Source organism: Zerene cesonia, chromosome 24 (assembly GCF_012273895.1).
Source record: "Zerene cesonia ecotype Mississippi chromosome 24, Zerene_cesonia_1.1, whole genome shotgun sequence".
In the NCBI taxonomy this organism is placed as follows: Eukaryota; Metazoa; Arthropoda; class Insecta; order Lepidoptera; family Pieridae; genus Zerene; species Zerene cesonia.
This window is the reverse complement of record NC_052125.1, coordinates 1,664,082-1,678,390: the sequence shown is the minus strand read 5'-3', so window position 1 is coordinate 1,678,390 and position 14,309 is coordinate 1,664,082. Positions and strand designations below refer to the sequence as shown.

Here is a 14,309-nt window from a genome sequence, read left to right as displayed (position 1 = left end):
TTTTAATAAATGTTTGAATGCATCTGATGTTTTTTATTTATTCTCTTTGTAATAGAACATAGGTTATCTATACTCATATTATAAAGCTGAAGAGTTTGCTTGTTTGAACGCGCTAATTTTGGGGACTACTGGTCCGATTTGAAAAAGTTTTTCAGTGTTAGATAGCCCATTTACTGAGGAAATCTAATTAGAGGGCCAGAGCCTCTCAATAATATTGTATACTAATGATAAAGATGAAATGAAGATATGTTTGTGTATGTTATTTAAGCATACAAAGGGACATAGGAACAGAGAAAGCGACTTTGTTTTATGCTATTTACGTATTTAAAAAGTTAGGTTATTTAACCTCTGCACTATGAATCAGTTTTGAATCAATTGAATCAATTCATGAATGAAAATTATTATTCATAAACAGTTATGAATGGACACTATGTAATTGAAACATACAATTAAGGATAAATTTTAACCGGGACATTCCATTTGGTTATCAGTTTTGTGTGATAATATTTTTTCAACAATTGCCTAATTCGAAAAAGCTAAACAAAATGGAATAAACTCAATAGGATCAACATACAATTTTTTGGTAAGTAAGTAAGTAAGATAGGTAAGTAAGATAGGCAGATAAAAATAAAACACGACTGCTGACATAATTTATTTAATATAACACATATTATTCAATATAAGTAATATGAGGACTTAAATCTATGTCAAGTTTAACGGCGGCCATATTTCTATGTCCAAAGCTTAGGCCCATCCATGAAATAACGAGTTATAAACGCATTAGAAGATATTTCATACCTTTAACAGTTAAATTTTGGCAGAAAAATATAATATTACAATGTCAGAAAATACACCATCACAGTTTTTAGGCAAATATATTTAATCTGTAAGAGAGGAAGCCGCCGCGATCCGTCTGGAAGATTCGCGGGAAATTTCCATTTTTTTTTTGTAACGAAGAAAATTTCACGATTTCCCGCGCATTTTCGTCAAGATCGCGAACATGGATATTCATATTGGTAGCCTCTGATATGTATTTAAATTTTTATATATTTCTACGTTAAAATATTACAATGATATGTATCGTTTACCTAGGCACCTAGCAGACAGTTATATTTTTTATTTCACCATTGACGTCCAACTATGCGCAAGCGAATACTGTATTCATTCGATAACCCACACATGCTCAAATTGCACACATAGTCAAAACGTCAATATGAAATTCCTAACCTATTTATGATCTTTTAACTATGAATAAAAGAAGCAAAGATAAAATCTTTACACCGACTTATTCTAGAAATCGATTAATCTATATGATATGTTATTTACTTGAATCAACATCAATATTTAAATCTAATAAATGCCTCAGCCAGGATATATTAAATTTGAAGACTTATCACGATCTATTTTTAAATTTATTAAGGATTAAACACATACATTAATATATAATCTATTATTTAACAACATTCATAAGATATCGAATAATTAAAATGTTACATCTAAATATAGCTATGTCTACAGCAATTTGACGATAATTGAAAATAAAACCTCTTTTTTCTACTATATATTTGTAATTTAATGTCAATAAATAATAAAGACTTTCAGTTGACCGTTATTCAAAGCGACGATTCATTAAGTAGACCTTCATTTGATATATTATCCATTAATTGTGTGCTGTCTTGTGAAGAAACATACGAAATTATCAATCTGTTTTGAAATACGTTCAAAAATATCCCATTTAAAGTGTAAAATCAATGGAGAATATATCAACGAGACAGTGAAAATGATACAGCCATATCATCAAATGTCAAATTTAACGTGTCGATTAACTGTACCATCATAGTTGTCATGTCGAATTTATGAATAAAAATGTTCGTCAATTATTTAAACGACAGGAAAGGAACAATGCGAACGAACATTCCTGTTCATAAATGAACAATCCGTTTGTGTAGAATGAACAATTTGTGAAGATTAATTGGAATATTAATTGTTCATTTTACTCGAAAAACTGTGAAAGGATTTAGTGCATTCTGAAGACGCCGATGTTCTTTTCTCCAGCGGTATGCTGGACAGCTTCGCGTATCTGGTCAGTGGCCACGGGGCCTATGCACACCAGGGCCTCTTTGAAGTAGCCGCAGCTCTGTAAAAGAGTTTTTTTTTAAGCACGAACCGTTTGTGACAAATGTCAGGCGAGGCAAGGTAAGATCTAGGCAATGCTGTACTAATAAATCTGTATTTAACTACCGTCGATATACAAGTGAAGTCCCGTGTCCCCTGCTGGGGTATGGGGCAGATGATATACATCTGTTTCACTGATCGATTTTCTTTATGGACAAGTAGGTGATCAGCCTTCAGTGTCCTGCCAGACCGAGACATTTCTCTTTGTGCGTTCCCACCGGGAATTAAACCCAGGACCCCATGGTTCTACGCTTACGCGTTAACCACTGTACCAAGGAGACGATCATCGTCGATATAGAATTTTTATATTTTAAAGTCTCTGTTATGTATATATTACGGTAAGATTAGAAAAACTAATAAGTTATGTAACTCACGACATTTCTCATAAAAAATTGTGATCCTAACATTTGAAAAATTAATTATTTACAATAATTAATTAATTAACAAGAATCCTATTAATCCTACTAATATTATAAATGCGAAAGTTTGTAAGGATGTGTGTGCGTTTGTTGCTCTTTCACGCAAAAACTACTGAACCGATTGCAATGAAATTTGATACGTAGACAGCTGGACAACTGGAATAACATACAAACAACTTTTTATCCCGATATTCCAACGGGATACGGACTTACGCGGGTGAAACCGCGGAGCGCAGCTAGTATTATATGAATAAAGGCCCTTACCTAAACAACATATAGAACTTATTACAGTAAAGAAAAACAATACAAGGGATTCTTCGAAACACAACCCGCAGTTATTGTTAGGTAATTTTTTATATTTTATTTTCCCAGTAAAAGCACTGCGTAATGAATATTCACTGGTTCGGAAATTATAGCGATGTTTTCTCGAAACAACGTTATTAAAGAAAAACATGGTACGTTTATTCAGAACTAGACGCTCGTCCCGGCTTCGTCCGGATATTTAGATACCTGTTTTAAGATACCAAGGGAGCATTTAATATATCTCATATATATATATATATCGGGATGAAAAGTATCCTATCACCCAAGTCAGCTCATACCCTGTCTGTATACAAAATTTCATCAGAATCCGTTTTGTAGTTTTAGCATGATTGACGGAAAGACTAATTGTTAGTTTTTCTTTTTATAAATGTACTTAGTTAATAAAATATTTTTTTTTAATTTAACAACTAGCCAATTTAATTTAACAACTAGCTAATTGTTAAATTAAATCTATAGTTAAAATTTAAAAACTTTTTTAACGGATTTTAAACTCGATTTATTCATTGCCGTAAAGTGTTCGAAACGTCGGGTTAATAATATAATGAATAAATCGCGTTTAAAATCCGTTAAAAAGTTTTTAATTTCTAAATGTATAATACTCGCGTAAAATCAAACACAAGAAAATACTAAACCTATAGTTGTTATGTTAACCTGTAAATCTGTTGGTGTACCAATAAACAAACAGAAAAAGATAAATACAGCTCTTTTATTAGAGTCCGTGACTTACCTTCCTCGGCTTCTGTCGGTGACGGCGTTGCATGATGCAGCAGAGGCCTCGGGTGATGTCGCATTCGTTGGAGGTGGTGCAGTCTTCGTTGTATTGCTTGTGACCGGCGGTGGGGGGGCGGCAAACGTGCATCTCACCTGAATTTGAACCTTATTTGTATGATTGATTTTTAAATAAAAGTAAAGTATACTTTTGCAGTTGTGTATTTCATAAAACTTTTATTATCAAAATAATATTCAACAAAAATAGGGAAATGCTGCGATTTCTAACAACACAATCAATCCTTCTACTAACATATTATTTATATATCCTACTAATCCTACTAATATTATAAATGCGAAAGTTTGTAAGGATGTGTGTGTGTTTGTTGCACTTTCACGCAAAAACTACTAAACCGATTGCAATGAAATTTGGTACGTAGACAGCTAGACAATTGGAATAACATATAGGCAATTTTTTATACGGATATTCCTACGGAATACGAACTTACGCGGGTAAAACCGCGGCGCGCAGCTAGTATATACATAAATCAATAAAGACTACCGTACCAATATTATGAAGGAGAAAGTTTGTAAGAATGTATGGATGTTAATTACTCTTTCACGCAAAAACATCTGTTAGGATATATATATATTTTGGTACAGAGATAGATAAGAGTCTGGATTAAGAAAAGGGTATATTCTGTTCCTGCTAATGTTAAAATAAATGAGATATAATATTACCTGGTAGCACTTCCTCACATACAAGTCCAGCATCGCATTGGTTTTCTCGATTGCATATCTCGCCAAGTTTTCGACCAGCGAAAGCCGGCAAGCACCTCCCGCCCTCATCTGCGAACAAATGAATTAAATGTAAAAAATTTATAGAATAGAGAGAATTTGATTACGTGGCGGGATTCGACCGCGTCCTTTTGTACCCGTAGCAACGCCTAGCCTCTCGGCCATCCGTGATCCCGCCTCTTCAATTTTATTTCTTCTACTCTTTCCGCATGGCGTGTCAAAGGCGTGAAATCGTATCCTACTAATATTATAAATGCGAAAGTTCGTAAGGATGTATGTTGTTGCTCTTTCACGCAAAATCTACTGAACCGATTGCAATGAAATTTGGTACGTAGACAGCTGGACAACTGGAATAATATATAGGCTACTTTTTATGCCGATATTCCTACGGGATACGGACTTACGCGGGTGAAACCGCGGGGCGCAGCTAGTATTATAAATGCGAAAGTTTGTAAGGATGTGTGTGTGTGTTTGTTGCTCTTTAACGCAAAAACTACTGAACCGATTGCAATGAAATGTGGTACGTAGACAGCTGGACAACTGGAATAACATATAGGTATATTTTTATCCCGATGTTCCTACGGGTTACGGATTTACGCGTGTGAAACCGCGGGGCGCAGCTAGTAATATATATAATCATCTATACATATATTATTTCAATAATATAACACAAAAAATTTAACTTCGATGTGACGAAGACAGAGAACGCTTTCGTAGAAGATACCTATTCAAGGGTAGAACCCTTGAAGACCAGATTGCACTCTTCAGGGAAGACTCAGGAAGCGAAAGAACGTCATGGAACGTCCATCAGCGGTGCCATAATTAACTAGCTTTTCGCCACAGCTTTGCTCGTACGTATAGCCTTTGTCGCTCAGTGAAGTTGCAGCTGTTGGTGAAAGAATTTTTAAAATCGGTCCAGCAGTTTTTGAGTTCATCCATTACAGACAAACAAAACGAACCAATAAAGAAACAAAGATACAAATTCTTCCTCTTTAATATTAATCTAGATATAGATGTAGGTAATTTTTATTTATTATTTGAATCGGAAATTCAAAATTCATTTATATGGTAAATGGTTTTGCTTCTAGAAAAGGCATTTTAAAGAAAAGAGAGTTTTTCCTTCCACAAAAAGCTCTGAGCAAATACACAGCTTAGGTTATTTAGCTTGATGAAATTACGTTCCGTTTCTTTGAGTGTTTTCTGAGCAATTTTCCTCAAAGTTATAACAAGGTCTGTTCTAGACGTTTCTGTCTTTATTTTACGAAAAACCGCTTTGGGAAAAGTACAACGGTAAAGCAATTTTGTACATATAAATGAACATTTACGCAAATTTTTTCGGTAAATTTATTCGGTAGAGGTAATATAATATAAAGAGTTTTTGAAATAACGTTTCAATTATAATGCTTATTACGTGAAAAAATATTACGTTAAGTAAAATCTAATTAGTTTATAAATTGTGCTGCAAAAAAATGTTAGATAACCAATACTTATAGAAAAAAAATGTGAGCCTTCACGGGACGCCTGGCAGACATTATTTTGTAAAAGTAATACGCAGAAACGAATAGATTGTGATAGGAACTAAATATGTCATAATGATAAAATAAAATATTACACCGTACACACTACTGCATATAGACTGTATATATTATACACTATCATTTAGCGTGGCGAAGCGTCGCCACGGCATGCGTCGCCACGACAGAAATCTGTTTTACGTGCGGCTACAGATGTTTCACATCAAAAAATGATAATTCATTAACAATTCGAAAGCTACATCTGCACTGAGTAAAATCTTAATATATAAAAATCCAGTGTCATGACGTATGTTCCCAATGAACTCTTCATCAACTCAACTGATTTGAATGAAATTTGCCATTTTATGTGTAATTTGGTCCAACTTAAGATATAGCATAGTTTTTATATTAATTATCTCAATAATTTATAAGCTTAATATTTTTAAATATTACTCAGCCACAGAGCAACGCGTGGCCGGGTTGCTAGTACGCTATAGTATAGCTAGTCCACTAGCGAAGCTGGGGCAGATTGTTTTTATGCTTGTATTTCTTTCTTAGCATTCTGGTCCATTTAAAACCACTTTATCCATCGCATTTTCCTCTCCTGTTGTTTTATCCCTTCCCCTTTTAAGTCAGCAATGCATTCGCCCACGAACGTTCAGATTCAATTTCCTAGATAGTTTGCTTTCTCTGATATAATAAGTAATTTCACCTATAATATTATTTAGTGGTATGAAACCTTAATTAACTCAAGCCCCACCCATAATACGCAGGCTAATATTTGCGTCCATTAACGAGATTAAATGATGTCTAACGTCCTACCTCCTCGTGGTAATTGCTGGAAATATGCGAAAATTCAGTAACATTTTGGGACATGTACCGTCAGCAACGTTATGTGATATTTGTTTGTAAAATAAGGCATTCACTGAGTGTTATTACGTTGAGAGGCAGGTCCAATTATGGGATGATCTACTTAAGTGACCTCTATGTATTTTTTTATGTGTGTGTGAGTCTATTATAAAAGCGTTTTCTGTATTTCTTTATTTCTCATTTATTCTTATTACCTAGACTTGAGAATACGTAATGTCATAGCATAAATGTCTTTTAAAGTCGTGTCTTCCGTAATTAAAAAGTATTTTAACCACTTTTTTTTTATTTCACTCACGCTTCACCTGTATGTTTGTATGTAAAGATTCTTTTAAACTCGATTATATATAAGCAGATTTACTAATACACACAATATAATAAATTCATGAGTTTATCTTATTATCCTGATTAAGATCGTAAGTATTAATTAAAGACTAACGGATTTTAAACGCGGTTTATTTATTATATTATGGTGGTCACCGGGTCACGTGGTCACGGGGAGACGCTCGCTGTAAAGTGTTCGAAACGTCGCGTTAAAAATATAATGAATAAATCGCGTTTAAAATCCGTTTAAAAGTCTTTAACTTCTAAATGTATAATACTCGCGTAAAATCAAACACAAGAAAATACTAAGTATTTATTAACTTCCTTACGTATACCACAGATAATATAAGACTATACTAATTCGTATACTCTGTATAAGAGCAAGTGAGACAATTGACTTGATGACTTGACTTCACGATAGATCAAAGCGTATTTCTCATTTTTTATAACTATATATATTTATCCTTTTATTCAAATCAAATCTGCAAATTGATTTTACAAAACTTAATCAAAACAATCATCTAGTATATTAAAATTTAATTTAAATTCACTAAAATTTCCCGGTATTATTCATTATTAATGAATCGTAATAAACAATCCTCTTGATTTCCTCGGAGGATTATATTGTGAAAGTAATTTATTATAGCGTTAATTTATAATTCTGTGGATCGCATAACTAATATTATACGCAAGTAATAATATACTTTATGGCAAAGGAAGAAGATTCAAATTTGGATGAAATACCCTAAATTTTCTTTCAAACATTTTCATTCCTCATTCACAAATGACTTTTGAAGAAACTTTGTTCCAATATAATCGCCAACTTGCGTCCCAATTGCATATAAATAATATAAATTGAACTAAAAAACACGTGCTAATGACAGAATAAACTAAATAGTATTCGATATTATTGAATCCTGGCGATCCTAATCAAGATAATAAGATAAACTCATGAAATTATTGAATCGTCACCGATCCTTGATAAGTGTTCAAAGTTTGAATTAGATCTGTCCGTTTAATGTGGGTCAAAGTCTAGTCTAAAAGAGTCTATAACTTTCATACAAGTGAAGCTAATGTAAGCATGTTAAAACGTAGACTTTTCGAAGGTTTCAGAAATAATTATTCCATGATAAATCAAAATATTAAGGCGTGCAAACTCACAAATCAGATTGTTGAGTTGAAATATGAAATGGGTTTAATTAAACAGGGTTGCCAGCACACTGTGAAGAGTTAAATATATTCCAAATGTGAAATAAATTTTCAATATTTATACATATGAAATATTCTATGTTTCATTTATGTTTTTAGTAGACTTAAACCACGACATAGATTTCATAAATAAATTATGAAGCGTTGGCAACAACATCTAAAATGCGTACAATCAAGTCTAAAATGGTTAAAAAAAATCCCGAAACTAGCTCTGTAGACATGGAATAATTCCAGATTTAATATGGTAGGAGCTTTATAAACTAGTTCGACGAGATTTAAACTGAAATGCGAAAATGTTTAAAGCAATAGGGCTACCAGCGTAGGTACGATTTAGCCCAGTTTGTTTTCATGGACTTTTTTTATAAAGACTTTCATGCAGTATCCTATTCTACTAATCTTAATGTTGTAAGTTTTTTGAGGATCGATGGCTGTATGTATGTTTGCTTCTCTTTCATGCGAAAACCACTGAACGGATTTGATACTCGGCAGTGTGGCTTATGTACTAGAATAACTTGACGTATAGAAATACTTGCTTTTGGTGTCGATTGTTTTGAGTTCGATTTCGGATAAAAATGCTCGAGAGTTTGTCTTATATAATATATGCATTCAACACACGTATGCATAATACACGTGTATTTGTATTATTAAAAAAAATCTTCAAAAAAGTATTACTAATACTACTGAGTCAGTCCTTTTTGTCTGCAATTAACGAGCCGCAGAGTATACTATCTTTTTTGTTACGTTTATTAAATTTTTAGTCTAGATATTTTTATTCATTAGTTGAAAATTTATTTATAAAGTTTTTTTAACATTATGCTTTCTGAACAAGTGCGGTGTAGTTTTTTAACAATAATAAATTGATTTGTTTATTTATTTATTTCTTTCAATACACCTTAACTATATATATACAAAAAGAATAATTTAAATCATAGATTTAAAAACAGAGATGTGACAACCCTATTCGTTTCTGTACGTGCAAAATAATTTGTATTTCAGACGAGGCTTTGCTAAATCCCTTGCGAATTTTAGAACGAAACAAAACGTAAGCTTACTTCATCCTTGAATTAAACATTTGATAATATTAATTGTAATTGTCAGATTTTCAAATAATATGTATGTATCATTATATGGACGTACGAATGAACCCTGTAACACAGGCTTTAACCTAGCACAGGGATTATTGTTTAAAAAATTAAACCATAAAACTGTAATGTAGCTACATAATTGATGTAACTCAATGTCTGCAGTATATTTGTTTTTGGTACAAATAAACTTTATTTTATTTTACGATTTTAGCAATTAGTAAGGTGAATATTACTTGCTTATTACGTCAGTTGCGTGAACTAGATTTTTCGCTAGACTAGCTACACAAATACGAAAATTATAATAGTTTTTGCTACTGACGGTCCAAACGTAGAAGGTTCTCGAATCGGCTGGAATTTTTCTAGGTTTCGTTACGCGATAACTCCGCGGGTTTTCAACCGATTGAGGCAATACTTTCTGTGTTTGATAGGGAATTGTTGTCGTTTTACCCCATTTTAGAATCTGGTGTACCTCCCTCAACAGACCTTTCTTAACCGACTTCAAAAAAGGAGGAGGTTATCAGATGCAGATGTCACATATCGTCGACTTTTTGATTTTCAGACAGGCCGGTTTCCTCATTATGTTTTTCTTCACCGTTTCGAGCAGTGGTGATGTTATTTACATGTGCAGATAAATTGAAAAATCAATTTATTTTATGCTCGCCTGGTTGCGAACACCGACTTATCAATTATGAAGTCCGAGATCCTCACCACTGAGCCACCAATGCTTTTTTTCGGGGTTTTGTTATTTGAATTAAATTATCTAAACAGAAAAGATATACCATTCGTACAATCTCTTGTATCATCATCTTGAATATCCATTATCAAAGATAGAAAACTTCAGTTGATTACAAAGTTCGTAATTGGTTTTCTAAATAAACTTTTTCTATTACAAAAGTTATTATTGAAGGAAGAAGATGACGCTTTTTGAAAGAAGATGTTTGAATTGTTTGAAATTTTAATAACACAGATGCTCCTTGGTTATTACATTTTCGTACCCAATTTTGTAACCTTATGACTAAGAATTTTTTGTCTATCTGTCCGTCCGTTTGTCACCAGGTCATCAGCATCTCATGAACCGTGATAGGCGGTTAAAGTTTTTGTTGATGTATTTCTGTTGCTGCTATAGCAATGAATAATAAAAATCTAAGTCAAGCAACGGTTGGCACGGTCGTCGCCTCTACAAATGGATTGCCGACTTTAAATTGGGAAGGGATTAAGAAAGGATTGTCGAGAGAAATAAAGGAAAGGACTGGGAAGGAAAAGGAAAAGGATATGGGCCTCCGGCTCCCCCACTCACCGAACGAAACACAGCAGAATGCTATTTCACGCCGGTCTTCTGTGGGGGTGTGGTACTTCCCCGGTGCGAGCTGGCCCAATTCGTGCCGAAGCGTGCTCGACTACCACATACAATTATTTGACGTAGCTCTTCAGTATATTTGTACAGAATCCTTAGTGTCGCGAGTGCGACTCGCACTTGATTGTTTTTTTAATTTCATTTTATTAAACATACTCTACTAGCTAACTAAAAACATAGTGAGCATTATAAATTGTTTGTTACTTATAAACTTCTTTAGAATCGTTGTGATTTCAAACCTGATGCAACGGAAAAACGACAGGTAAGAGACGCAAATACAAAAATGTGTAGAATGAAGCCGGCAAAGAATGAGACAGAGATATACATACTATTTTATATTTTATATATATTCATCTAATTCTTTTGTCGATTTACTGAAGTTTCACTTCTATCGTGTGTGAATCGCACACACACCTTTCTTTTTTTAATTCTTTTTCTGATGGATAGGTATTTTCACATATATAATATTCTTTTGTATTCCTACCTATATAATATATTCTAATAATATAAAGAATTTGTTTGTTTGAATGCGTTTATCACAGTAAGTACTATACTAGTCCTGGAACGATGAGGTTCGGTTGTATATGTACGACAGGCGAAGTCGGGGCGGAGCGCTACGCTTGTATATATACATACATATAAAAAGCAACGTTATTCCCATATTCTGTTAAAAATACATCATCGTAAAATATTAATTTTGTAAAACGCATTTACTGAAATTCCCTTTTATATACTTAAAACCTCGCATTCACGCCTGCCAAGTGCTTTTCAACATGACTGCGAGTGGAGAGCTTTTTTCTTTTCCGCTTTTATATTTAACTACCTATTCACGCGACTTTGCGTGGACTTTAAGTGCTGTGATATCTGCTAACGTTAATAAAAATGAATAGAGTAATTAGGTATTAAAAACTTTTTAACGGATTTTAAACGCGATTATTGAACACGCTCGCTGTAAAGTGTTCGAAACGTCGGGTTAATGATATAATGAATAAATCACGTTTAAAATCCGTTAAATTTTTTTTAATTTTTAAATGTATAATACTCGCGTAAAATCAAACACAAGAAAATACTAAATATAGAGTAGCTTAGAACTAAATGACACGTTTTGATGATAGAATTAAAATAGTGTCTCATTTCCTGTTTTACAGAGTGTGCGTAACGAAATTATTTAATTTGAGCGATCTTAATCAGGAACTATACATACATAAATCTTATTGCTAATAGTTGCAAATATTACAGTATAGTATATATATATATAAAAGTGAAACCCGTTTTCCTTGGTCACGGCATCACGCGTGAATGGCTGGACCGATTTCACTAATTCTTTTTTTTGTTGTATTCGTTATTATTAGGAGAAGGTTCTTACGGAAAAAAAATATTAAGAAAATCTCTCAGTAATATTGAAAAATGTACATTTAATTTAGCATATTTTAAAAAACGCGAGCAACAAATGTCAATGTCATTCACAGCCATAGGTTATATTGATGAAAAAGCATCGTTTGTTTTGCTGTCTAGTTTGTTTGCATCATTGCAACGCTAAGGCGGTACGAAGTTCTCCGAGTCAGCTAGTTTATTATGAAAATAAAATAATAGTTTAAAAAAACTAAAAAACACGCTTTGAAAAATGGAATAATTTTATCAAATTAGTGTATTGTCATCGGTCCTCAATAAATCTACAGAGTTTGAACGAAATCTGGCCGTTTAAAGTGGGTCAAAATCGCGCCCAAAGAAGTCGGTTACAAACAAACATACAAACAAACATACAAACAAACAAACATACAAACATACAGGTGAAGCTAATAAAAAGCGTGTAATAAGAACGAACCTTTGAACCTCACGCTCTGCTGACACAAGGAAAATATCAATGACGTCAATGCTCGACTGGCTTATACAACAAAGTTTTATATATGAGTTTATATTTTATATGTGGCTCAGATGCAAAGAACTCTTCGAGATGCGACTCAATGAATGTTTAAGTGTATCTTTATTTGTTAAGAACAGATTAAACAATTTTATTTAAACTTAGCTTGGGTGTGTGGTTACATATACTTGGAACTCCCCTGATAAGTTTATAAAAACCTGTAGTAGGAGAATTCGCTCTTCCTCTATTGAAAATTACGTGTGCCTTCGATTAAGTGATTTACTGTAATATATGGTAATGTAATATAAGAACAACTAGTTTATTTACTTTATTTGTTATTTTATTTTTTTGCTTTACGAGACGCTCCTTCCGCCCGGATATCAAGATTCCTGTTTTATCCCAAGGGAGCATTGATTCGGGATGCAAAGTATCCTATCACCCATGTTAGCTCATGCCCTGTTTGTGTGCCAAGTTTTATCAAAATTAGTTCAGTAGTCTCACCGTGATTGACGGACAAACATCCAAACAAACTAAGTTACACATTTTTAATATTAGTGTGAAGTGTAATTTTGTGTATTTACATGGTATATATTGTAAATAAATACGTTTTTTTTGTAAAAAAGCTACATATAAAATTGACCAGAGCACATATTAGAAGTGACATATTTGTATTTTAACTGTTCTGTTCGTCTGTCCAACGGTGAAAAATGAGGTTTTTGTGCTTTGTTGCAAGTGGGACAATAAGATTATTTTTTTCGCTATTTGCATGTAAAAATCCTATCCTACTAATATTATAAATGCGAAAGTTTGTAAGAATGTGCGTGTTTGTTGCTTTTTCACGCAAAAACTACTAAACCGATTGCAATGAAATTTGGTACATAGATAGCTGAACAACTGGAATAACATATAGGCAACTTTTTATCCCGATATTCCTACGGGATACGGACTTGCGCAGCTAGTTGCTCATAAAATGTTCGATGCATTTTTTTCCCTCAGATAAATTCTTAAAACTCTATATGTTCACCCCTAGCTATCCACCCATCCACCCATCCTTTAAGATTATGTTATCATAGGCATAATGCTTACATTTGAGGAACGGCATACACCGGCTTAGCGAATCGTAAATACGTAGAATCGCAAACAAGTCAATTGAACAAAAAATTATTGAAGTGAAACTTCTTTAGAATCGTTGTGATTTCAAACCGGATGCAACGGAAAAACGACAGGACTGAAATACAAAAATGTGTAGGGTGAAGCCGGCAAAGAATGAGACAGAAATATACATACTATTTTATTCATTCTTTTGTCGATTTACTGAAGTTTCACTTCTATCGTGTGTGAATCGCGCACACACCTTTTTTTTTAAGCTGGAATATGAATAGAATCCTACCTGTCTCCAAGCACATCAGTCCACGGCAGCAATCACCATTGGTGATGCACGGGGAACTGTAGCAGTGTGTATCTTCAGCGTCTTCTATGCGGTTTCCCTCTAGGGCCTCCGCGTAGATCTCCTCAGGCTCCACCTTAGAAGATGAATTGCAAATATTATAACAAGCATGAAGATTATCAGGATCATTATGTTTCGCAGCTTCATTCTTTGCGATTTATCTTAACGTGATGTAGTAGTAGCGTATCTAGCTTGGGCCTTGCACGGTTTTTTAAAGTTAAAAT

The 14,309-nt window shown here is 33.4% G+C and overlaps 1 protein-coding gene across 1 annotated transcript in view; it reads right to left on the bottom strand.

The window, feature by feature from the left end:
- Nucleotides 1–639: 639 nt before the first annotated feature.
- The window catches only part of LOC119836542 (ITG-like peptide), a 19,931-nt gene continuing 6,261 nt past the window's right edge, over nucleotides 640–14,309 (bottom strand). Inside the window, exons 3-6 of the mRNA XM_038361918.1 lie at nucleotides 14,029–14,161; nucleotides 4,368–4,475; nucleotides 3,646–3,782; nucleotides 640–2,137 (exon numbers count right to left, since the gene is read on the bottom strand). Of these exons, the coding sequence (XP_038217846.1) occupies nucleotides 2,018–2,137; nucleotides 3,646–3,782; nucleotides 4,368–4,475; nucleotides 14,029–14,161 (498 nt within the window). The 3' untranslated portion in view covers nucleotides 640–2,017. The remainder of the gene's footprint in view (nucleotides 2,138–3,645; nucleotides 3,783–4,367; nucleotides 4,476–14,028; nucleotides 14,162–14,309) is intronic.